This window comes from Barbus barbus (genome assembly GCF_936440315.1).
Source record: "Barbus barbus genome assembly, chromosome: 46".
NCBI classification, from domain to species: Eukaryota; Metazoa; Chordata; class Actinopteri; order Cypriniformes; family Cyprinidae; genus Barbus; species Barbus barbus.
Genome location: NC_136724.1, coordinates 17,753,161 through 17,779,085, shown reverse-complemented (window position 1 = coordinate 17,779,085; position 25,925 = coordinate 17,753,161). Strand labels below are relative to the sequence as shown.

At 38.9% G+C, this 25,925-nt stretch overlaps 2 protein-coding genes across 2 annotated transcripts; one reads left to right on the top strand and one right to left on the bottom strand.

The window, feature by feature from the left end:
- Positions 1–4,147: 4,147 nt before the first annotated feature.
- Positions 4,148–12,582, top strand: LOC306865111 (C-C motif chemokine 4-like). The gene is made up of 8 exons (XM_079409485.1): positions 4,148–4,326; positions 4,411–4,525; positions 4,630–4,704; positions 4,831–4,909; positions 10,824–10,931; positions 11,012–11,135; positions 11,240–11,314; positions 11,436–12,582. Exons 5-8 carry the CDS (start codon positions 10,856–10,858, stop codon positions 11,470–11,472), a joined length of 312 nt encoding a protein of 103 aa, XP_079265611.1. The 5' UTR covers positions 4,148–4,326; positions 4,411–4,525; positions 4,630–4,704; positions 4,831–4,909; positions 10,824–10,855; the 3' UTR covers positions 11,473–12,582.
- Positions 12,583–17,190: 4,608 nt separating this feature from the next.
- LOC306864620 (uncharacterized protein) lies at positions 17,191–18,851 on the bottom strand. Its single transcript, XM_079408736.1, has 5 exons — positions 18,702–18,851; positions 18,119–18,469; positions 17,750–17,911; positions 17,614–17,666; positions 17,191–17,537 (listed from the first exon to the last, which is right to left on the bottom strand). The coding sequence occupies exons 1-5, from the start codon at positions 18,721–18,723 to the stop codon at positions 17,448–17,450; spliced, it is 678 nt and encodes a 225-aa protein (XP_079264862.1). The 5' UTR covers positions 18,724–18,851; the 3' UTR covers positions 17,191–17,447.
- Positions 18,852–25,925: the final 7,074 nt, after the last annotated feature.

The window sequence follows — 25,925 nt, the reverse complement described above, 5'->3', positions numbered from 1 at the left end:
CAGACAGGGGCAAACAGGTATGGCAAGGGCAAGACAGAGCAAAATCCGGGGCGCAAGCGTGGGTCGATGATCGGCGAACAGTATCCAAAGGGGCAAGGCAGAGAGATAATCCAGAGACGAGAGCAATAATCCAAACGGGGAGCAAACACAGTCCAAACGGCAAGGCAAGGGGTAAATCCAATAAACACGGGCAGGGTCAGACACGGCAGGAAAACAAGGCAAGACTAAAACAATGGCTCTGTAAAGTTGCTATCGCTGGGAAGTGATAAACGCTAACAATACTCGGCCCTGAGCAAGAGCAAGTCCCAGGCTTATATGGTGTGTGGTGGTGATTGGAAAATGGTGATCAGGTGTGGGCGAAATAGTGAACAGCTGTGAATGTCGTCAGTGCAAAGGATTATGGGAAATTGAGTCCAATGTGTTGTGAGTGAAAAAGTCATAGTGGTGAACGGGTGACCTCTAGTGGTGGTTAATCGGGAGAGCATGGACCAGATTCGTGACAGTATGAACCTGAGTGCTGACAGTGAGAAAATCTTTTTTCCACATATTCATGTATGTTTGACTTCTCTGCTTAATTTAAATCAAAACCAAAATATCATCAAGCCACATTATATTAAATACATAATAGTTGGACATTCCTTGAACTTGCATTTTTATATCCCAGGGGTTCATTTTTATTCAACAGATTTACTTTTTTCCCCGTCATATGAAGGTAAAGTCTGTCCAGCGTACTGTTAATCTGAAAAAGTCTTCTGTATAGATTTTTCTCTCTTAAGTAAAACTCTTGGATCTTTAACTATTCAAATATGAAAATTCATAAATATTAATTTATTGCATTTTCACCACCCTAATCTCTTCCACATAATGATATTAAAAATGATCCATAATGTGAGATGTGATGGAAATGGAAATGTGGTTGAAATGTTTTTCTGAAAAGAAACAGAAAAAAAATCAGAACCAAAAGTCCTTATACCGTAGTTGAAGAAACACCCAGTTTCTCCAATTCAATCTAATTGCACATCAAAGATTGAACATTTCAACTTCAAGATGTGCATTTTTGCCTAAAATGAATGAAAGCGCTGTTAGTATTTGTGGTCTGTTATTGTATTTTCTTTCAAGGTGGATATTAGTTTGTCATAAATTAAGTTGATGGATAAACTGACTGTATTGTGGGTGAGAGGTGTGAAGGCTTTGAGGATCACTTGTAATGTTCAAAACGGTGATGGTAAGTTTGTGACGCATTATTTTCATCAGACTGCTACTGTACATGTCTTAAAAGACCTCCTCCTATGAACACCATCACTCAAGACTATCTCTAGTGTTCCACTATATCTGCTGCACAGCAGTAACCACAGACTCCAGATAATACCTTTGAAAATGCTTTCATTTAAATTTGGTTTTTGATTACCTCAAGTCATGTGTTCTTATTATTCAGATGTCTAGCCGTCCTGTCCATATGCATCTGTGATTGCCACACACTAACCAAATTTGGCTTGAGTGTTGGGGACATTCAGTAGTCAGTGTGTAGTATCCTGGAATAACCGTTAGGTGTCGTTTTTGTATTGCAAGTGTTGTTCTTACTTGGTAAATTAGTTAAAGATCATGTTCTTTGCAGGAAACATGCAGTCTTCGTGTCTGTTGCTGTGATTGCTGCAAACAGAAATATAAAGTGTTGACTTTAACTCAAGAGCAACAAGATTTTTACTGAACACACAAAAGCATATAAATGTTAAACCTGCAAGAAAAATAATTGTTAGTTATAATTAATTACAAACATCTTAAAAAAAAAAAAAAATCTATTCTATTCATGTGCTGCTGATAATGAGAAACCTTAGGAAGAGCCCCAAATTTGCAGGATCTCATACTGCTGTGATCATGAATTTGACTTTTGTCACATGGGGTCTGTAGGCAACCCCTCTTACTGGTTAGAGATGTAAAGGAAGTGAATATCCTGTCTTGAAAAACATCATATAAACAGACCTAGACTAGATAGCACTTACAAAATAGAAGCTATAGCCTCCAGACATCTTCCTCTTGTGGTTATCTGAATATTTTACACCAACATCATGCAGCTCTGCTGGAAATGAGCTCTGATGATGATGATGATTGTGCTTGTGTGTGTTACTGCACAGCAAGACGGCTGTAAGCTTTGGTATTTTTTATTGCTGAAGTTGTATTCTATTGTCCTTTCTTGTGATTATTATGGATTTATACTTATTTTCCATTTATAATTCATTTAATTCACGCATACATTTATAATCCAGTAGTCTAGTGTTGAAAGGAATAATCTACCAAAATAAGACAATTCTGTCATCATTTACTCATCCTCGTGTTGATCCTCACCTGTATGCCTTTATTTCTTCTGTGGGAGACAAAAGAAAATGTTTAGAATTTTCATTTTTGGGTGAACTATCTATATATATTGCATTTAACTGTAGTGCTGTTATGTTTTCTTTGAGCCCTTATCAAGATCCCAACCGTTTAGTTTTCGCACATATACAGTCTACACACAATATGAGTATGATGGAGATTTAATCTCTGTCTCTCTTTCAGATCGTCGTCCCATTCGAGTTGGAGGGAGCTGTTGTAAGGATGTGACGAAAGCAAGAATCCCTTCTACAATTAAACTGATTGGATACAAGCGTCAGAATGTCCATGTGTGGATCCTATAATGTAAGCTCTCTCTACACAGTGTTGTTTCACAGAAGTTAATATGCATGATACACATTTCATCTGTCCTGCAGATTCTACAAACAGAAGAAAAAGTTCTGTTCTGATCCAAAAGCGCGCTGGATTCAGGACCGTCTGAAAGGTACAACCCTATATTAATATGATGCTTATGTACTGATAAAAAACAAACTCATAACATGATCATCTACCTATACATACATTTATCTATAAAAAGAATGTATTACTGTATGTTTGTTTATTTACCATTAGATGCTCTATACCTCATGTGAATGTTAAAAGATGTTTCACTTAATTACTTTATTTTATCTGCTTTAGAATAACAATTCAAACTGTTTAGTTTGACAAACATCCAGCCTTTTCTCTGTAGCAGTTTGGACTGTATTTAATCATATTTAAGCTAAACCATTAAAGAAAAACAGAAATTGTCATTATTTACTCATCATTCTGAATCTATGACTTTTGTGTCTGTGGGATACTATAATGATGCTTTTTGAGACCTTTTAAGGCTTATTAAAATGTTTCATCCATCTGTAACTGAATGGAAATAATCAATATTGGGTGAAATATTCCTCTGCCATCTAGTGGAGAACAGCACCTAAAGTACAAAGCAGGTAATGCAATGCATCAAATAAAGTGTCAACCCTTGTTTATTGGGCTAGAAGCTAAATAAATGATACATGTTAGGGGGTTCATAAACACACAACGCCATAAGCAGAAATATACATGAACAAAGTAACAACACACCCCCAAAACAAGACGTTCAAAAACAAATACAAGTATCTAAGACTTAGTAAAATGGCACGGTTTCTCAAAATTACCTTTAAAATAGTAGCCTGGCAGCATCATAATACAGTGTTTTACAACACTTTGTGGTCATAAGATGTATTTACCTGCAGAGACGTTCAAAAGACGTTGCACATGCAGATGTTAAACTGCCCTACAGGTTGTTTTAGCTGATATTAGATAAATAAATACTTATTCCGGGGATCTTTTGGTTATCGGTTTCCTGTTACCGTTTGAGAATATCGATCCAAATGATGCCTCCCCAACAATCCTCTTACAGTAGGTGAAGTAAGAGTGGGATGTCAGCTCTTTCTTCATATTTTGCTTCATTTGACAGCTGGTCATTTGACTACAAGATATAATACATTTGAATTACTGAATAAAAAATACAGTTTATTGATACGCTCCTATTGGCATATTAAAAAACAAAGTGTTTTTTCAGGATACACTGAATTTATATTAATTAAATGACTGACAGCAAGGTTAGAAATGAAATATCATCCAAGAAGTTTCTCAAACAGAGTTTCTGACATCTACATTTACATATATTAATTTAGCACATGACATTTACACTTACTATAACAGATGAGTTCACTCACTCCCAATCTATACTACATGGAAGGCAACATATTATGATGCAACTAAATGCGGCCGCTATGGACAGAATGCAACCAGTTTAAGTTCCGCTTTATTGACTATAAGCCGAACTAGTATGAGTCTTGAATATATTCTCTCTGACACAAGAAGTGAGAGTTGAAGATCGACTGTCTGTGACAATGGAGACACGAAGGATCCTCATGAGGAGTTTGGCTGTTGCGGTGGTCATTGCATCTGTGATCTGGACTACAACAGGTGAAGAGCTTTAATTGTTCATACATTATTCTATCTGATGGAACAATGAAGAATATTGAGGTTTACTTGGTTCCTCTATCTTAGCGGAAGAAAGCATGTTAAACCCATGCTGTACTAAAGTCTCAGCTGCAGAGGTGACTGATCACATCATCAATGTTACATTTCAACGTGAAAGTCTTCCATGTGTGAGGGCCGTCATGTAAGAATCACAGTTCCTCTCTAAAGGAAGCATGTCACAATTAGACATCAACGGCATCTGATGTTATATTTCTGTGTTTCCAATGTTTTTATTCTCTTTGACAGCTTTGAGACGGAGCGGGGACATTTCTGCAGAGATCCTAGACAATGATGGGTGCGGGATAAAGTTAAGCAGTTTTTGTAAGTTAAACCCATCAAGTACGCTGAAACAACATAAAACGCTTGTAACGTGTTCACATTGTTATGTATTTAGTATAGTATTGCTGTATTCACCTTTTTTGTTTGCTTGTTTGTTTTTTACAACAGAGCTCAAAGAAACCAGCACCTGACTTCCACACCACCCCCAACATCATCTATTAGTGACCAAACTCATGATCTACACAAGGTAAGGCAAGGCCAGACAAGTTCATTTATATAATAATAATAATAATAATGATAATTAAATGTGATTTACATAAAAGGGTCATTCCATGAAATCGGTGCCTTTTGCGTCCCTAAGAAATAATCAAACATAGAATTAATATAACAAATAAATTTGCAATTTAAAAACATAACTATGTATTCTTTCATCTATATTACATTTAAAAATTACATTTTATTTTAAATAGAATTTATGCTGATAAGAGGTTTTTGGCCTGTCCCTCCCTATGATTTTTCTTTTTCAGCAGGATATAAAAATCACTTTTGAATATTGTTCTAAACACAGTCTCATTGTTAAGCAATGTTTTTGGCATAAGTATACATTTTTTCTATAAAATATAAATAATTTTATTGGTGTCCCCTGATTTCATGTCAGCCCTGTAACCCTCATCAAAAAACAATTGTAAAATAATTTACATTCAAGTGACATCACTTCTAAGAGGTTACATCATCTCTCAACCAGGATTCCAACACTTTAAGCACAACCATGTCTCTCTCACTCCTCTATAATGGTCTATTTCTGATTATTTATGACACTTGACTGTGGGGGGGGGGGGGGGGGGGGGGCATCATGCAATGTCAGTACTGTTATTTATTACATTTAATATAATCAATATTTACAAGTAACATCCTTTCAACGTGTACAACATGTGCTTTTGTGAACTTGACTATTAACTTAACTATAGTTTATTTTGGACAAAGCCCTTTTTTAATATCTCTCTTATAAAATATATATATATATATATTCTTAATTGACATGTGGTCACCCTCCAAAATTAGGATGTTCTTGGTCATCAGAATGACAAATATAATAATATTTTAAAATTCCAAAATTTGAGCCAATCCCAGTGACTAAAATGCTGCTCATAACTCTCACATATTTCTAATTAAACTATAGTATCTAGTAACGCTTGTGTCTGTAACAGGGTTGACAAAAATACCAAAATATGAGGTAGAAAAATAGTCATAAAATAAATTACACAGCCTGACATGGCATGATACAATTTCTTGTAATTTTAAGGAGTCTTCATTTCATGGATATTTAAAAAAATGTTGATTAAATGTTTATTTTTCTTTTTTGTTTTGTTTTATTGTTTTTTTTCCAAGTGGAAAAGACACTGATTTCGTGAGATGACCCAAAAAGGATTAAAATAATTAAGCAACTTGCAGCTCAGGAATCATAAACATCTTAAAATAAACTCATAATGAGAATGCATAGTAGTTAAATGTTTTAAAACTATTTTTAAAGTTAGAGAGATTTTCATAAAAGGAAGCTTGAGAGTACATTTTCATAAATTGTGCATATTTCATTTGAATATTTAAAATATTGTATATTGTCAAACACATGTTGGGCAATTCTTAATATGTTCAGAAACTGAATTAAAATGAAGCTGTTTTAGAACAAATGTGGTGTATCAGTGTTTCGTATTAGGCCGTGGGTTCAGGGACGGGTGATTATTTTGCATGTACTAAACTCAACATGCCTTCTTCATTTCAAAATTAATTTCATTTTTTCAAGTACACAACAAACAAATCCTTTAGAATATGCCAATGTTTCTGTAATGCATCCCATGGGCCAAGAATTTCTAGATGCCAATTCATCAACTGGAAGTATTAGAACTCCAATACTAAAGTTTCGGCATGGTTTATTCCATTTCTGGCATTGCTGCATTATAGTGCACTGCTGCATTGCTGCTTATTATTCCTTCACCCACCATTTCCAAAACAAATCTGCTAAGTATTGAACTTGTCTCCAGTTTTTTTTTTTTTTTTTTATAGACAAGTCTTCTTTCTTAAACAGACCAAATGATTAGGCTTTGAGCAGTATGATGTGACTGAGTGTTAATGTCAAAGTATTAGGCCTTTTGGATCATCAGAAGATGGAGTGATTCGGACAATCATTCAGTATGAATATAACACCAACATATAAATACGTAACACCATACCTTTTAATAGTGTTCCCAGGTTTTTAAAAAAGTACACTTCCATAATGTACTTAAAGCGCTCTATTTTTGTGCACTAATTTTGTACTTAATATACTAAAACTTATTCTTTAGTACTTCTTAAGATAAACTTAAGATCATCTAAGTGATCTTTACAGTGCTATTTTGGGACACCATGAATATGAACTAATATGCGCTTTTACTATCTCTGTATTTAAAAATGTATTTAGACACCACTTATTCAAGTTTACTGCAAGTTTTTAATTTTTTTAAATACAGAGATAGCATGTTAAAAGTGCATTTTCATTCATATTCATGGTGTCCCAATACAGCACAGTGGAGTAGTTGAACTTAAGTTTATCTTTAGTACTAAAGAATCATTTTTAGCATATTAAGTACAAAATTAGTGTGTGAAAATAGAGCACTTTAAGTACATTATGGAAGTGTACGAAGTGCACTTAAATAAAGTGTATTTATACTGCACTTTTTCACCTGGGTAGCCTCAATTGGGCCAACATAATTCATTACAACCTATGTAAATGGAGGATGGTCTACAGAAACTGTCAGCAGACAAGTATGACATTTTTTGTTCACCTGGTTGGTGGCTTTTTCCTTGGCAAGTTATTCATTCTTTGATTACTTTAAGCTGAGTTAGCATGAGGATCCCAGTAGTACTGACAAAGTGTTGAAAGCATGTGATTTCTTCCTCTATTTTTTCGTGTACATTTCGGAGAATCGGTTTTGAAATCGGTTTTGAAACATGATTTTGGTAAAATAACAATTTCACCACTTCTGGTAAAGCTGACTTGCTTAGCCTCCCGCCCACTCTGAACGCTACACACTTTCAATCAAGCTTGTATAAATTACTGTGTTTTTTAAATGCCCTTTTTTAAAACAGATATTTCTTCACTGTAATTTTCTCTTTGTACAAACGGTATGATGGCATATACTCAAATCCTGAACTAAATCGCTATACTCAAATCCTCAAAACAAAGTGTTGAACTCTGATTCTTAGGGTTCTGTGGTTTCGTTTCCTGCTTAAAAATGCTGTTCACTGGGTTTGTTCTGCATTTTCTCTTTTCACTTGCCATTTCACTTGCCATCTTTCCTCTCACTTCTTTCTTTGCTTCAGGCCATTGAGATTGTGGCTTTATAAGACAAAGTCAGTTCCACCAATCCAAGCTTAAGATCAGAGCAATTCTTCAGTTTACATGCCTCTTGAGGCTGCATCTGCAGGATTTACAGTAGCTTAGAACTGACTTACTTCCACTATGAGGCTTTTGAATGGATGTGAATAATGGAGATTTTGTTTGCTACGCAAGTTTTGAAACTTTTTGTGGTGTTAGCTATGTATTTCAATACTGTTGTACTGTCAGACCAGAAGGAAGATTCATCCTTGTGAAATTGCACCTCAACATCCTGTCCAAGAGTACAATAGTGCTGTCAAACAATGTATCGCAGTTAATCGCATCCAGAATAAAAGGTTTTGTTTACATAATATGTGTGTGTACTGCCTTATATTTATTATGTAAATGCCCACTCTTGCATGTATATATTTAAGAAGCATATATTTATATTTATATAAAATATAAATTATATATGAATATAAATGTATACATACATGTAAATATTTTAAAAAATAAATACAGTTAGGTCCTTCCTTACATATTTGGACAGTGACACAATTTTCATAATTTCGGCTCTGCAAGCCACCAGAATAGAATTAAAATGACAAAAATCAAGATGAAATTGAAGTGCAGACTTTAAGCTTTATTTCAAGGGGTTGAACCAGGGACGGATTAACGCACGGGCCTACCGGGCACGTGCCCAGGGCACTGGACCAGAGGGGGGCCCAGCTACTCCCGGACCGCGATTTCCCCCTCAGATTTTGAATGCAGCTTCCAAAAGACAAAAAATAGCCGAATAATATTCACATCATCAGCTGCTAAATTGTTCGCTCATCTTCGCTGGCTGGCACGGAGCCAGAGACAGCCGTGTGTTTCTACAGCATTATGCATTATAACCAATCACACATGATTCTGTTGAGTTTATGAGTACAATAGCCAATAAGAGGAACTTTTTTTCTCCCTTTTCAAATCTCATATCACATCGTAAAAGCATTTTTTATCAAGAAAAATGTAAGAAATAACCAAAAAGTTGAAAATAAAGTATCGGGTAAGGGTAGGTGTCGGGAGGGCTTTATTGTAGGCTACCAATAAGGTGGCATCCATTTAATAATTTGAATTCAAATTATTAAAAATTTACACTCAATACTATTATTGCATACTGTTTTATAATGTAATACAATACTGAAGTGCAGATATTTGCCAATATTTTGCGACAAGTAGTATAAATAGCAGAAAATCCTGCTATTTTAACAGTGTAGGCTAAATATAATCTATAGCTATTTGCACTTAGTGTAAATAGCATATTGCTAAAAATACTGCTATTTTCACTTGGTATAAATAGAATTCATTACTATTTGAATTTAAGAAAAAATGAACGCTATTTCAACTGAGGGGGGCCTTTAATCAGTCCGTGCCCAGGGCACCGGTGCGTCATAATCCATCCCTGGGTTGAACAAAATATAACATAAAATGCTTAGGAATTAGGAATAGTTGGTAGAAGTTATTTACACTAACTCTGTAGACAAGTTTACTGGCGGAGATGGTAAAGCGCCTGTCATAATCATTTTTGATGCGATCGACCCGAGTTCGACTCCACCCTTTACAGAACTTGTATTTCTCTCTCGATTTTCAGATCTTATATCTCATGGGGTAGGTGTAGGGAGGGCTTATATACAATACAGTGGCATCCATGTAATTATTTGAATTTACTATGTTTAATATGTTATTATTGCATTTTATAATGTTCTACAATACTAATGTGTAGATAATTGCCACTATTTGAAAAAAGTAGTATAAATAGCAGAAAATCCTGGTATTTTAACATAGTTTAAATAGAATCTATAGTTATTTGCACTTAGTCTAAATAGCATTTTGCAAAGAAAATACTGCTATTTCCATTTAGTGTAAATAGCATCTAACTAAGATTAATAAATGCTGTAGAAGTATTGTTCATTCTTAGTTAATGTTAACTAATGTTAGCCTAACTAATGACGTCTTTACAAGATATTGTTCAAATTGTTACTGCCTTTCGTTATTATTTTGGGGGGGGGGGATGTAAAATTGCATAGAAACACTATGAAATGTATAATTATTATTTAAAATATTAAATAAAATAAAATAAATAATGTTAATAAAATACGGAAAAAAAATGTAACAGGGACATGAATTTATATATATATATATATACTGTATACCCGCCTCCTCATTTACACCTCCTCAAAACACCACCGCACGCCACTGGTGCTATTATAGGCAGTACAATTTAAAAAATGAATCAACCTTGTTTGAACTTGGCTGAAAAACCGGGGAATGCCTTTGTTTGTTTGTTTGTTTCTATATTAAATATGCTCTTTATTTTAGTTGCAGCCATAAAATGACTGGTTTATTGAAATATTGTAATTGTAAATTCTTGAAAAGATGTAATTATTCATTGTTATCATTGTGTAACGTAGAAGAATGTGTAAGAAAAAATTATCTCTGCTTTTATTATTTCCATACAGCGTATGCCATTTATGCCGTAAACAATGTAAATGTTCATGTTAAGTATGTTAGATACTTAAAAATGTTCAAACAGACATGTTCACCTTCCTCAGTATTGTTGCACTGTAGGAATAGTGGTTTAAGCAACAGAAGTTTGTACAGTGCATTGTGACGTTTGTACACTTCTCGCACACAGCATGGGAAATCATCTACAAAAATAAACGTGGCCGCAATGGACAGGATGTAGCCCATGCAGTTTAAGTTCCGCCTTATTGACTATTTAAGGCAGCTAGTAAGAGTCTTGAATATATATTCTCTCTGATACCAGAAGTGAGAGTTGAAGATCGACTGTCTGTGACAATGGAGACACGAAGGATCCTCATGAGGAGTTTGGCTGTTGCGGTGGTCATTGCATCTGTGATCTGGACTACAACAGGTGAAGAGCTTTAAGTGTTTATACATTATTAAATCTGATGGAATGATGCAGAATATTGAGGTTTATTTGGTTCTTCTTAGCGGAAGAATACAGGGTGAACCAGTTGAACTCATGCTGTACTAAAGTCTCAACTGCAGTGGTGACTGATCACATCATCAATGTCACATTACAACGTGAAAGTCTTCCATGTGTGAGGGCCGTCATGTAAGAATCACAGTTCCTCTCTAAAGAAAACATGTCATGATTAGACATCAACAGCATCTGATGTTATATTTCTGTGTTTTCAATGTTTTTATTCTCTTTGACAGCTTTGAGACGGAGCGGGGACGTTTCTGCAGTGATCCCAGACAACCATGGGTGCAGGAGAAAGTTAAGCAGTTTTTGTAAGTTAAACTCAAGTATGCTGAAACATAGCAACATAAAAATCTTATAAAGTGTTTTGTGGTGCATTTAGTATAGTATTCTTGTATTCATGCTGTTTTATTTTGTTTGTTGTTTTTACAGCAATCTCAAAAAAAAAACCACCAACATCAGCTATTAGTGACTGAGCTCGTGTGGGAGAATCTACACAAGCAACTGTCAGCTTATTATGAATCATGAACGTCTAAAAGTAATGAGAACACATCTCTAAGAAGTTACACATTTTAAAACTATTTTCAAAAATTTAAACATGAGAAAAATAACATTTAACTGTTGTATTTGGAAAATGTTTGTAACACATATTTCAATATTAAATATTTAAAATATTGTGTATGTTGTCAAATACATGTAGTGCAATTTGACAGTGACAGTTCAGAAACTTATTCAGAAACTGAATTATAGTGAAACTGTTTCAAAAGTGGTTTAAATAAAATATTAGTATATATTATATTTCACACAATGTGGTAATGGACTTGTCAATAAGGCTGACATCTGGAATTTTTTGTCATTTGATGAAGCAAATGAACAACTGCAATCTGGAACAACAAATAAACTGAGCAGCATCTACTGGTTTTGCTTGTGGCTGATGTTTCTGAATGTGTTCAAGAGGTCCTTCCTCAAACATGAAGACATCTTTTCTCTTTAGCATCTTTATTCTTTTCTTCACGGATGGTTGCAGGTTATGTACTATTTATTGCTGTGTATTGTACCTTGTACTACTGATTATATATATTTCATCCATCATCAAATGTTAAAGTGCATGAGTAAGTTGGCACAGTATGAACCTGAGTGCTGACAGTGAGAGTCTTTTTTCCACATATTCATGTATGTTTGACTTCTCTGCTTAATTTACATCAATACCAAAATATCATCAAGCCACATTATATTAAAGACATAATAGTTGGACATTCCTTGAACTTGCATTTTTATATCCCAGGGGTTCATTTGTATTCAACAGATTTACTTTTTTCCCCGTCATATGAAGGTAAAGTCTGTCCAGCGTACTGTTCATCTGAAGAAGTTTTCTGTATAGATTTTTCTCTTAAATTGTATATTTTACTGTAAAACTCTTGGCTCTTTAACTATTCAAATATGAAAATTCATAAAAAAATATGAATAATATTAATTTATTGCATTTTCATCACCCTAATCTCTTCCACAGAATGATAATAAAAACAATGCATAATGTGAGATGTGGTGGAAATGGAAATGTGGTTGAAATGTTTTTCTGAAAATAAACAGAAAAAAAACAGAAAAAAAACACCCGGTTTCTCCAATTCAATCTAATTGCACATCAAAGATTGAACATTTCAACTTCAAGATGTGCATTTTTGCCTAAAATGAATGAAAGCGCTGTTAGTATTTGTGGTCTGTTATTGTATTTTCTTTCAAGGGGGATATTAGTTTGTCATAAATTAAGTTGATGGATAAACTGACTGTATTGTGGGTGAGAGGTGTGAAGGCTTTGAGGATCACTTGTAATGTTCAAAACGGTGATGGTAAGTTTGTGACACATTATTTCCATCTGACTGCTACTGTACATGTCTTAAAAGACCTCCTATGAACACCATCACTCAAGACTATCTCTAGTGTTCCACTATATCTGCTGCACAGCAGTAACCACAGACTCCAGATAATACCTTTGAAAATGCTTTCATTTAAATTTGGTTTTTGATTACCTTAAGTCATGTGTTCTTATTATTCAGATGTCTAGCCGTCCTGTCCATATGCATCTGTTATTGCCATACACTAACCAAATTTGGCTTGAGTGTTGGGGACATTCAATAATCAGAATGTAGTATCCTGGAATAACCATTAGGTGTCGATTTTGTATTGCAAGTGTTGTTCTTACTTGGTAAATTAGTTAAAGATGATGTTCTTTGCAGGAAACATGCAGTCTTCGTGTCTGTTGCTGTGATTGCTGCAAACAGAAATATAAAGTGTTGACTTAAACTCAATAGAGCAACATGATTTTTATTGAACACACAAAAGCATATAAACGTTAAGCCTGCAAGAAAAATAAATGTTAGTTATAATTCAATACAAACTTCTTAAAAAAAAAAAGAATTTCTATTCATGTGCTGCTGATAATGAGAAACCTTAGGAAGAGCCCCAAATTTGCAGGATCTCATACTGCTGTGATCATGAAATTGACTTTTGTCACATGGGGTCTGCAGCTACCCCTCTTACTGGTTAGAGATGTAAAGGAAGTGAATATCCTGTCTTGAAAAACATCATATAAAAAGACCTAGACTAGATAGCACTTACAAAATAGAAGCTATAGCCTCCAGACATCTTCCTCTTGTGGTTATCTGAATATTTTACACCAACATCATGCAGCTCTGCTGGAAATGAGCTCTGATGATGATGATGATTGTTCTTGTGTGTGTTACTGCACAGCAAGACGGCTGTAAGCTTTGGTATTTTTATTGCTGAATTTGTATTTTATAATGTCCTTTGTTGTGATTATTATGGATTTATACTTATTTTCTATTTATAATTTATTTAATTCATGCTTACATTTATAATCCAGTAGTCTAGTGTTGAGGAATAATCTACCAAAATAAGCCAATTCTGTCATCATTTACTCATCCTCGTGTTGATCCTCACCTGTATGCCTTTATTTCTTCTGTGGGAGACAAAATAAAATGTTTTGAATTTTCATTTTTGGGTGAACTATCTATATATATTGCATTTAACTGTAGTGCTGTTATGTTTTCTTTGAGCCCTTATCAAGATCACAACCGTTTAGTTTTCGCACATATACAGTCTACACACAATATGAGTATGATGGAGATTTAATCTCTGTCTCTCTTTCAGATCGTCGTCCCATTCGAGTTGGAGCGAGCTGTTATTTCACAGAAGTTAATATGCATGATATTGTGTTCATTTCATTTCATTTTTATTTATCTCCTGCAGATTCTACACAGAGAAGGAAAAGTTCTGCTCTGATCCAAAAGCTCCCAGGATTCAAAACCGTCTGAAAGGTACTCTAATATTAATGACATCTTAATGCTTATGTACTGATAAAAAATCTCATAACATCATCTTTCCTAATCGCTTTGTTTTATACAAATAACCATTCAAGCGGCTTACTTACAATCCAGCCTGTTCGCTGTAATAGTTTTGATTGTATTTAATCATATTTAAGCTGAATAATTAAAGAAATAGTTAACAATTATTTGCAGGTGCAGACAGTTTTCTTTTTTTTTAGGGAAATAGGGATCTGTTGGAAGATGTATTTTCAAACTTTGAAGTGTTGCTTATACAACAAGAGAAAATATTAATGTATTGTGCAATGTTGTTTTAGAATCAATAAGATACTATTATAATTTTTTATTAATACTTTAAATTCATTTTATGTGTAATAATAAAATTAATAAATAATTATTTAATTATGTAACATGTAAAGTGCACACACAAGAGCAAAATCATTCAAATACAAAAAGTAAAAGTGCATCTGTACTACATTAAATAGCCCAGGGATAGGCAACGTCTGTCAGTCCTGGAGTGCCGATGTCCTGCAGAGTTTAGTTCCAACCCTGAACAAAACTCACCTGTCTGCAGCCCTAGGCCGTTTCTCAATACCAAGTTCGCAGAGTCTGGACTTCCGTCCTTTCGAGTTTGGACTTGCCAAGTTCGACTCGGAAGAACGAACTCTCGAGGACGGGAGGACGAACTGAATTCTGGGTTATGGCCCGTATCAAGTCCGCACAAGTCACCTCTCGATGCATCCTCGGTAAAAGGGGCGGATCAAGAACACATCCGGGGATTTGAACTGGACTTGGCTAGATGTGAACTTTGAATTGGAACAGTACTTGGGCAGCGACTGATGACGTTTCACAAGTCCACAAGAACACATGTACAGACAAGTACGCATATTGAGAAACGGCCTTAGTGATCCTGAAGACCTTGATTAGCTTGTTCAGGTGTGTTTGATTAGGGTTGGAGCTAAACGCTACAGGATATCAGCTCTCCAGGACCGACGTTGCCTATCCCTGATATAGCCTAAGTCAGAGGTCTTCAACCCTGTTCCTGGGGACCCACCAGAGTTTAGCTACAACCCTAATCAAACACACCTGAAGCGGCCAATCAATCTCCTCAAGACTGCTTGAATATTGCAGGCAGGTGTGCTGAAGCCGGTTGGAAATAAACTATCCAGGAGATTGGGTCCCCAGGAGCAGGGTTGAAGACTTCTGGCCTAAGTAACCCAGATCATTTTCAATCATAGGTCTACAGCGGGGGTGTCAAACTCAATTCCTAGAGGGCCGCAGCCCTGCAGAGTTTAGCTTCAACCCTAATTAAACACACCTGATCCAACTAATCAGGTCCTTCAGATTTATTTGAAAACTACATGGTTTGTGTGTTGGAGCAAGGTTGGAACTAAACTCTGCAGGGCTGTGGCCCTCCAGGAACTGAGTTTGACACCACTGGTCTACTGGGTCACGAGTGCACCCTTCTAAAAGGGAAACTGGGAAACAAACTGCTCAAAATATTTATTTTACTCACACATTTTCTCAAAATTATGTTTTAAAAAATAACCTACCTCCTGTTGCAGTGCAGTGATGGCATCTAAAAGCGGCGCGTGCGGACAACCAACCGGACACCTTTGGGTTTTTTTCAGTTGACCGCAAGCAAATATTCAATCCACTGCTCGTCTTGTTTTCTGTGTTAAGTATCGAGCTACAGAGGTAGATACCGCTTCGAAACGAGCTCAGCGCATGCATGATTTGTTTGATTTGGACAGAATCATGAAAAATCAGTGGAAAAGAACCAGAAATGAGTGGGAATTTTAGTCATTCATTTTGGAATCTGAAAACATAGAGAGCAATTCCTCCACTAGGTGTCAAAAATGCTCTTAATCAGAGAGGCCTATTCATACCTGCTGAGATATAGTTAAAGTGAAATGTTCAGACTGAACCGCAAGCAATCCATCACTCAAAAGATTGTCTGGTCAGAGGAGAACTGGTCCCCAAAATGAGCTTGGTTTTCTGGGGACATGTGATATTTGGCAATATTATTGATTATTATTGACTGTATGGATATTATTGAATGAGAACTGAACTGAGCTTGATGATGACATCGTTTTCTCCAGAGTTGCTTTATAGATAAATTAACCTCATTCAAAAATTGATGGACTTTACAGTTAATGAACCAAACTTAATCAACACTAAACTGATTTCAAGTGAATAATTACTATTTACTATTGTCTGTCTTTTTAGAGCTGCTTTACAGCAGAATTGAATTTTGTTTGCTTCACTGAATCACTATTTTTATGTTTATCACTGTAAAGCTGCTTTGAAACAATCTTATAATAAAGGTGACATGACTTCACTATTTCATCTAAAGAAAATTGTTGTTTAACAAACTTTGGATGTTTTTAAAATTCACAAGTTTGTTTTTTAGAACTAATTAAATGTTTATTCATAATGAAAACATGTAATGAATTAAATTCATATAAGCAGCCCATTTGCATTCTCAGTGCTGTGACCATCTCTCCATTTGTTGGTCTCTGAAACGGTCACAAGCTCTCTGAACCTGCTGTGGCCTGTAGCACAGATACCACAGTACATTTCTCCCATTAGTGGTTCATTGTGATAAAGCACTGTATTGAGTTATAAATGACTATCATGACTGATAGCAATGAAAAACAGGATGTGGTTTAACTGCCACAGAACAGAATATTTGTCGAATATAAAGCTTATAAAGTGGTTGCCTTCAGACACCCACATTTCATTTTGTTTGTATGAACTTTATTAAGAGGGTTTTTCTAATTAGAGTGCAACTCCTTCTTGCTTATTTCACACTAATAACAGTATCCATCAAACTAATGGTGTTAAAGGTTTAGTCTGAAAGAGGTGCTTTATGATGTCAAATAATCACAACAATATCAGAGCTACGAGACAACAGTACAGGTGATGCTAAGCAATACATATGCTTACGTTAAAAGAGTATTTTACACATAGTTGAAGAAAAGTTCCTTCATAGCTTTTTAATTTTAACATTCAATGTGATACAATTCAATAAAGGCAATATAATGTGTATGAGCACAAAAGATGTTAGGTAGGCTATATAAAGGAAATTTGAAATGATTATTCAAAAAATATTATTTAGTGGTGTATAAATAACTTCAGCCAGTGTCCAATCATCTTGACTCATCCAAATATGACCCAACTTTATATTATCCTGGAAAGCAAGAAAAAAGAGAATGTGATACGTGTGGTAAATGCAATCTTATAGCAAACTAATGAGAGCTTCTGACCTGAACACTATTGTGAATCCAGTCCTGGTGCAGGTCATTAGTTCTTGCAAAACCTGTAATTGAGAGCACAATTACACAGAAAATGTAATGTAAATTAATGGTATTTTAATGCCATCTAAACTTAAATGGAAATCACCTTTCCACAGTCCTGTTCCTCTCCAACACACATAGACACTTGACACCAGTAACAGTAGCAGAAGCACACAGATCACAGGCAGCCATGGGATGATATCAGTGATCGCTGATTCATGACTGATAGTAACTGTATCCTGCTGATCAACATCTGCATTGCTCACTTCTACACACAACACATAAAATTAGATTTCTAATTTAGTATAAGTTTTGATTCATAGGAAGCTAAATTAAGTCAGTGGTCACATTTTTTTCTTTTATTTTAGGCTGATATTAAATAAAAAATAATAATTAAATATAAAATTTGTGTATAATAAATTAATAAATTAATAAATTTGTGTTTAATAGAAAAATATAAAGAAAATAATCCTACCTTCATAGTCCAGTTTTGTGCAGTAAGTTTGCTCATTCTTATAGTCCATGCAGCAGTAGAGCATGAGATCAGTGTCAGTGATGTTCATCAGAAGCAGAGAGTGAGTGTTTGTGGATGAACTGAGAGCTCTTATCCGACCTGCGTAACTGGGGTGAATATTGGAGGGCTCAGGTTTATAATCTGTGCCATAACCATATTCTAGTCTCAGAATTCTGACAAATGTTTGGTTTCCATCTGTGATGATCCAGGTAATCTCTTTATCGTCTTTAAAGCTACAGGGGAGTGTTGTGTTTCCTCCTGGATGAACTTTCACTGATGATCCTTTAGTAACAATCATTAAGACACTGAAACCTGAAAATGAAACGATAAAATAATTTGACTGATATGGAAAATGTGAATCCAAGAAAAACGTACTTGACAGTGATCACTTGACAGTCTGGATCATTGTGATTATTTACATTTAATCATGTAGCAGAGGTATTTATCAAAACTAATTTACAAACAAGGAAAATCACAAGCAATTTATCAAAAAATATCTATAGCATCACAGAAAATAGAGCATTTGAGAACTTCCCATACTCACATATTATCTGTATCAGGATCATTTTCTCTCTCTCTCTTTGTGGTTTGTTGCATTTACATCAGTTTTGTCAACTGCTAAAAGGATGTGTCAAAGGTACAAAGCCCTCCTTAAAGAAGACCACATCCATTCGTGATGCTATAATATAAGCTCTCTGTACACAGTCTAATCTCCAGTGATGGACAGTAGCGTCGCTACAAGTAGTGACGCTACTAGTTTAACTACATTTCTCAGTAACGTGGTGGTAGCGTCGCTGTTTTCTGAATCAAATAGCTTTTCAGTAGCTAAGCTCTTTTTTTATCAAGTAGCGCGGTACCGTCAACAAACGCTAACGTCACATTATCCAAAGCATTTCTGAAAGTCAAGTTCAAATCATAAATATTACAGCTAAGGATCACTGATCCTGGATCAGTAAGTGACGCCACCGCCCTAAACCTCCTCAAACTGTCAGTCAAACCTCATTATTCCTCCCGCCTCTCTCGTGAATGAAGGAGCTTTTCAGCTTGTTTGCAAAAAAAAAAACATTTGTTGGTCAAAAGCTTAAACTTGATTTTAGGGAAATGTTAATAATATCACGCATGTAACGATGCAAATAAATGTAGCCAGGCCTATACATATGCTAACACTATAAGATTTAATTAATGTTAGCTAACATGACCATACAATGAACAATACATTTATTACAGTATTTATTCATCTTTGTTAATGTTAATGAAAATACAGTCATTCATTGGTAGTTCATGTTAGTTCAGTGCATTAACTAATGTTAACAAACACAACATCCTTAATATGTGCATTTCTCAAAACAATTCATACAAACAGCACCACACAATGGATTACCTGCAAAACCCTAGCTGTAACTTTTTCAAAATCATTAGTTCATCTCTCAAAAGTAAGTATTTATGTCAATGAACAAATTAGTGCCATCAGAATAAAAAAAAGATAGTCAAAATGCTTAGTCATGTTGTCAATATAACAGTGCACTCTGTTAGTATTACCTGATGTAAACTATGGGAACAGTTTGGATGACAGCCACTGTACTGAAATGCAGAAGGCTGCACTTCTTATGTGTCAGTCCTTGTCTTGTGGTTCCCCTCTCGTGCCCATATTTGGCCTTCCTGTTCCTGTCCTCGTTTGTCATCATTGTTTAATTAGTCCCTAGCCCTGTGTTTGATTAGTCCACACCTGTTCCTTATTTCCCTGTGTTCTTAAACCCTGTGTTTCCCTGCCTCTGTGTCCAGTCTGACCGTCAAACCCCTCTCTTCAGTTGATGTCTCCACGGTTCCTGTGATTCCTAAGTTTGCTTCATTAAAGTCTGTGTTGAAGAGAAGTTGCTCGCCTCTGCCTTTCCCTGCTCCCAGAGGGAGCGTGACAGAAGACTGGACCTACAACAACACTATGGCTGAAGACAGGCTTTGGTGTCTGCGGCAGGATGGTCGGGAGTTGGTAGAGTATGTAGAGGAGTTTCTTGAGGTTTCCAACGAGGTGAGCTGGATTGACGCCTCGCTCGGTGTGTGTTTTCGGTTTGGGTTGGACAAAGATGTCATCAGCTGCGATATCCCCACGTCCAGTTTTTCCCTTATCGGGCTGATAAATTATGTCCTCAATGTACATGGCATTGATTTCGAAGTCGAAGAATGTCAAACCGATCTTCGTCCAACCCAACCCGAGAACAACCCGGCCTCACCAGCTCACCGCTCGCCAGGACCCTCCACATACCCTGCCAAATGTTCCTGCCACCCAACTCTTCCCAGCACTGCTGCTGTCCTCAGCCCAGAGCACCCCCGCAACCCCGCGCTTCAAGAGCGCCCTCCTGAGTTCCCGCTGGTTCCGTCCAGCCCTCCTGAGTTCCCGCTGGTTCCGTCCAGCCCTCCTGAGTTCCCGCTGGTTCCGTCCAGCCCTCCTGAGTTCCCGCTGGTTCCGTCCAGCCCTCCTGAGTTCCCGCTGGTTCCGTCCAGCCCTCCTGAGTTCCCGCTGGTTCCGTCCGGCTCTCCTTCGTCTCCGCTGGTTCCATCCAGCCCCGCGCCTCCCGAGCGCCCCCAAGTGTCCGCGCCTCCCGAGCGCCCCCAAGTGTCCGCGCCTCCCGAGCGCCCCCAAGTGTCCGCGCCTCCCGAGCGCCCCCAAGTGTCCGCGCCTCCCGAGCGCCCCCAAGTGTCCGCGCCTCCCGAGCGCCCCCCAGTGTCCGCGCTTCCCGAGCGCCCCCCAGTGCCGGCTCCACGCACGTGCCCCCCAGTGCCGGCTCCACGCACGTGCCCTCCTGAGTTCCCGCTGGTTCCGTCCAGCCCAGCTCGTCAAGAGCGTCCCCAAGTGGCTGCGCTTCAAGAGCGTCCCCAAGTTTCCGCGCTTCCCGAGCGCCCCCAGGTGTCCGCGCTTCCCGAGCGCCCTCCCGTGCCGGCTCCTCGCACGTGCCCTCCCGTGCCGGCTCCACGCACGTTCCCGCTGGTTCTGTCCAGCCCCGCGCTGCAAGAGCGCCCGACAGAGTCCGCGCTGCAAGAGCGCCCGACAGAGTCCGCGCTGCAAGAGCGCCCGACAGAGTCCGCGCTGCAAGAGCGCCCGACAGAGTCCGCGCTGCAAGAGCGCCCGACAGAGTCCGCTCCTCTGTGGCTCCCAGGGGGGAGCTTCCCCAAGAAAATTTTGGGGGGGGGTAAGAGGGTCACAGCCTGTGTGGCCGGGCCAAGGGCCAAGGCCACACGACCCGAAAAAAATAGGCCGTGGCTTCCCGAGTCCCCTGACCCGCCCTGGCCTCCCGAGTCCCCTGACCCGCCCTGGCCTCCCGAGTCCCCTGACCCGCCCTGGCCTCCCGAGTCCCCTGACCCGCCATGGCCTCCCGAGTCTCCTGACCCGCCATGGCCTCCCGAGTCCCCTGACCCGCCATGGCCCCTGGAACGGGCACCGCCCTGTTCTTAAACCCTGTGTTTCCCTGCCTCTGTGTCCAGTCTGACCGTCAAACCCCTCTCTTCAGTTGATGTCTCCACGGTTCCTGTGATTCCTAAGTTTGCTTCATTAAAGTCTGTGTTGAAGAGAAGTTGCTCGCCTCTGCCTTTCCCTGCTCCCAGAGGGAGCGTGACATTATGTATGTCATATATTCATTTCAGAAGTACACATTTACACATTATTGTATGTGGGATATTGATTGAAAGAGACTGAATAGGATTTACAGTTACACTTTTACTAGTGAGCTGACAAAAAAAATACAATGTCATTGAAACATAGAAAAGAAAAAGAAATATGGGCACAAAGGCATAAATACAAAATTAGAAAGGCAAACAGACAGAGCTTTGCTTTTGCATGCACCACTGTATGAGGAATTTCAGAGAACTGGTTTATCATTAGTTGCTCTACATTCTCTTCTTTAGTGAAAGTCAAGATTCACCTGCACAGTTCATGGAAAATTTACAAAATCACTAATAGAAATGTGTAGAAAATATGCTTGACAGTTTATGACAACTAGATGAACCATTTTGCATTTAATGACTCATACGATGAACTAATGACTAGATGTTTTGGAGGGTAAGACTGCACAGAGAACTATATAATACATTTTAAGCAACATGACATGTAGGAAACCGCAGACAAATGTACATAATCAATTGCATTATGGTACCAAAGCAAATGCAACTTGTTCAAAAGAATGGGAAACTGCTTTTATGATATGCACACAAGTGACTAGATGATGTGTGTCACGGTGCACACACGAGGGAGGAACCAGGAACACGCAGACGAGGATATAAACTCAAATATGTCTTTACTGAGGACATCAAGGCAGGGCAAGACAAGGCAAGGCAGGGTAAGACACAGACATCCAACACCGGGGATAACGAGTAGACCAGACAGCACGAAACTCAACAGGCAGGAACTTAAATACACACGCTAATGAGATGAACACGGCTAGACAAGAATTAACTGATGATTACATATGACAAGGACAGGAAACAAACCAAATATGGGCACAAGGGGCAGGAACACATGACAGACACACAACAGTTCCCTGACATAACTCCCCCCTCCCGAAAGGCTCGTCCCGAGCCTTAACAGTTCCATCAGGGAGGGGGGGGTGGGCGCTCTGGAGGCCTCTCAGGACAGACACGGACCACAGGACGGGGACCTCCAGAGCGGAACAGACAGACAGGACCCATGGCGGAGCAGGGAGCTCAGGAGGCCATGGCAGGTGGTAACTGTGGCCATGGCATCCTTCTTCGGCCCACCCACTCCACCCAGAGCTCTACTACCCCCCCCCCAAAATTTCCATGGGGAATCCAGGGGGTATCAGGAGCCCTCCGGGGCTAGACAAACAAAACAGTACAAGACACGACATGAACCCCCCCAGGGTCAGACAAACACGACAGGACATCCCACAGGAACCAGAAGCCCTCCTGGGCTGGCTAGGAAGCTGAGTCTTCCTCTGGGCATGACGAGGAGTCAGGGGCCCTCACAGGGTCCCTCAGCGACCTCCTCCACTTCTGCGACAGGGGGGGCAAGCGGCTGCGACTGGCCTCCATGGCCACAACTCAAGGAGCCGCCTGCCCCAGACGAGTCTCCATGGACAAGACATGACACGACAAGGTAAGTTTAAAATGTTCCTGTGGGCACAACGAACACAAACACGGCTCTCCTGGCCGTGACATGTGGACTTGATCCACGGAGAGGGTATCGGCGACCGGCAGGCTTGAGTCAGCGGCAATCCGGTGGGCTTGAGTCAGCGGCAATCCGGTGGGCTTGAGTCAGCGGCGGACCGGCGGGCATTGAGTCAGAGGCGGACCGGCGGGCATTGAGTCAGAGGCGGACCGGCGGCGTGCACAGGGGAGCCGCGGACGGCGGCGTGAACAGGGGGAGCCGCCGACGGCGGCGTGAACAGGGGGAGCCGCCGACGGCGGGTTGGCTTTCCCCGCGGACGGCAGCGTTGATCTCCCGCGAACGGCGGGCTCGGTGAAGCCGCCGACGGTGGGTTGGCTTTCCCCACGGACGGCGGACTTGGGTGAACCGCAGATAGCGGCGTGATCTCCCGCGAACGGCGGGCTCGGTGTGCCGCGGACGGCGGCGTGAACTCCCGCGAACGGCGGGCTCGGTGTGCCGCGGACGGCGGCGTGAACTCCCGCGAACGGCGGGCTCGGTGTGAGCGGCGAGGTTGGGATAGCCGCGGGCAGCGGCGGATATCTCCCGCGATCGGCGGGCTTGACTCAGCGGCGATCCCGCGGGCTTGACTTGAGGGCTCGCGGCCAGCGGACTCGCGGCACTCGCGGTGATCCCACCAAACTCCCACGCCCACTTGACGCGGGCTAAGGCAGGATGACAAGCGGCGACTTCCATGCCGCGAGGGACAGACGAAACAGGAACAAACAAAAAGACTTTTAAAAAACGGAAAACAAAACGAGGTGAAGGGGCGCCGCTTACTGTTTAGGTCTGGTCTTCTGTCACGGTGCACACACGAGGGAGGAACCAGGAACACGCAGACGAGGATAGAAACTCAAATATGTCTTTACTGAGGACATCAAGGCAGGGCAAGACAAGGCAAGGCAGGGTAAGACACAGACATCCAACACCGGGGATAACGAGTAGACCAGACAGCACGAAACTCAACAGGCAGGAACTTAAATACACACGCTAATGAGACGAACACGGCTAGACAAGAATTAACTGATGATTACATATGACAAGGACAGGAAACAAACCAAATATGGGCACAAGGGGCAGGAACACATGACAGACACACAACAGTTCCCTGACAATGTGGAGCTTGAACAAGTAGTTTTGAGAATTTCATTTTTGATCTGAGAAATGCACCAAAGCAGCTGAGAAAAACTGTAATAATGCATTAGTAAATGTTGAAATCAACATTATTAAATACTGCAGAAGAATTGTTCATTATTAGTTTATGTTAACTACACTAGTTAACTAATGTTAACTAATTAACCTTATTGTGAAGTGTTACCATTTATATAAATGTATCTGTATAAAATAAAGCCACAATACCAACTACCAATAGGAGGTTTCCAGCTGACAGCCATAATTTCTGAATGTCACAAAATAAGGTAAAAATGTTACAATATAAGGTAAATCCGGCCCTGTATACAGTATATCAATATACTTCAGTATATCAAGTATACTTGATACGGATTTTTGTTGCCAAATTGGTTTGGAACAGTTGTTGAATAAACAATTTACCTGAACTATTATGCCTGTCTATCTGCTAGACTGACAGTTTGATTGATCACTGAGAGAGCATTAACTTGGTATGATGGTTCAATATAACAATTATTAAAAAAAAAAAAAAAATAGCTTCGATGTAGTAAACTACTTTTGCCAAGTTGCTGTAGCTCAGCTTGCTACATTTACCAGGGCTGTAGCTTTAGTGTAGTGAAGCTTCATTTAATGAGGAGTAACTGTTAGCTTAGCTCACTACATTTTCCAAGTAGCTTGCCCAACACTGCTAATCTCAAAGACTTTTATAACCATGACATTACTGTGTTCATTTCATTATTTAAAAAAAAAAAACCTAGATGTTTCTTTAGCTTATGAGAATGTTAGTCAATATGTTTCACTTACCTGCTTTCTTTTATCTGATTAAAATTTTCAGGAGAAACAAACATTGAAACAATGTCCAGTCTTTAATCCTATTTAAGACTATTAATTGAAGGAATCCATATAAATTTCTTTAAACCATTCTGAACATTTGATCAGGCTACAATGCAAAGCATACTTTGCCATCCATGACATAATTTTTACCATTAGCAAAGTCTACTGATATCCGCACCCAATGTTTGTGTGTAGGCCAAAATTTCTAGCTAATTATAAATAAAATGTCCGAAATTACAGCAAGGTTATAAAATAAATGTCAAACAGAGATTTTAGGATTTTAAGGGTTTAATTCAAACGTGTAGTTACACTGTTAACCTTACCCCTAATCTAACCCAACCCTTACTCCAAAACTCTAACCTCTAAACCTAACCATACCTCAAATGTATTAGAAGATGCAGCAAGCCCTACTTGGCTGTAGGAGCCAATGTGTTAATGTCGGTGTATTTTGGGCTGTCACCACTTGGGGGCAGTATGTGCACATAGGGTTTTTAAGTCGTTGTTTCATTCATGTACAGTTAGCAGGCTTGGTGCATGGAAAGTTTACAGTTTTTACCACACTTCCGGAAGCTAAGTTGTCCACCATTCATCATTGCAAGTTTGTATTTGTATTATGTTCAATAAAGTAATCTTAAATTGAAATCTACACGAAGA

What these genes read in the sequence shown, in the direction of transcription:
- LOC306865111 (XM_079409485.1), top strand. Translation starts at nt 10,856, where the DNA reads ATGGAGACACGAAGGATCCTCATGAGGAGTTTGGCTGTTGCGGTGGTC. An exon ending in CCATGTGTGAGGGCCGTCAT is followed by an intron (nt 11,136 to 11,239) that starts GTAAGAATCACA and finishes TCTCTTTGACAG; the next exon opens with CTTTGAGACGGAGCGGGGAC. An exon ending in GAGAAAGTTAAGCAGTTTTT is followed by an intron (nt 11,315 to 11,435) that starts GTAAGTTAAACT and finishes TTGTTTTTACAG; the next exon opens with CAATCTCAAAAAAAAAACCA.
- LOC306864620 (XM_079408736.1), bottom strand. Translation starts at nt 18,723, where the DNA reads ATGATCCTGATACAGATAATAT. An exon ending in GATCCTGATACAGATAATAT is followed by an intron (nt 18,470 to 18,701) that starts GTGAGTATGGGA and finishes TTTCATTTTCAG; the next exon opens with GTTTCAGTGTCTTAATGATT. An exon ending in GGATTCACAATAGTGTTCAG is followed by an intron (nt 17,538 to 17,613) that starts GTCAGAAGCTCT and finishes CTTGCTTTCCAG; the next exon opens with GATAATATAAAGTTGGGTCA.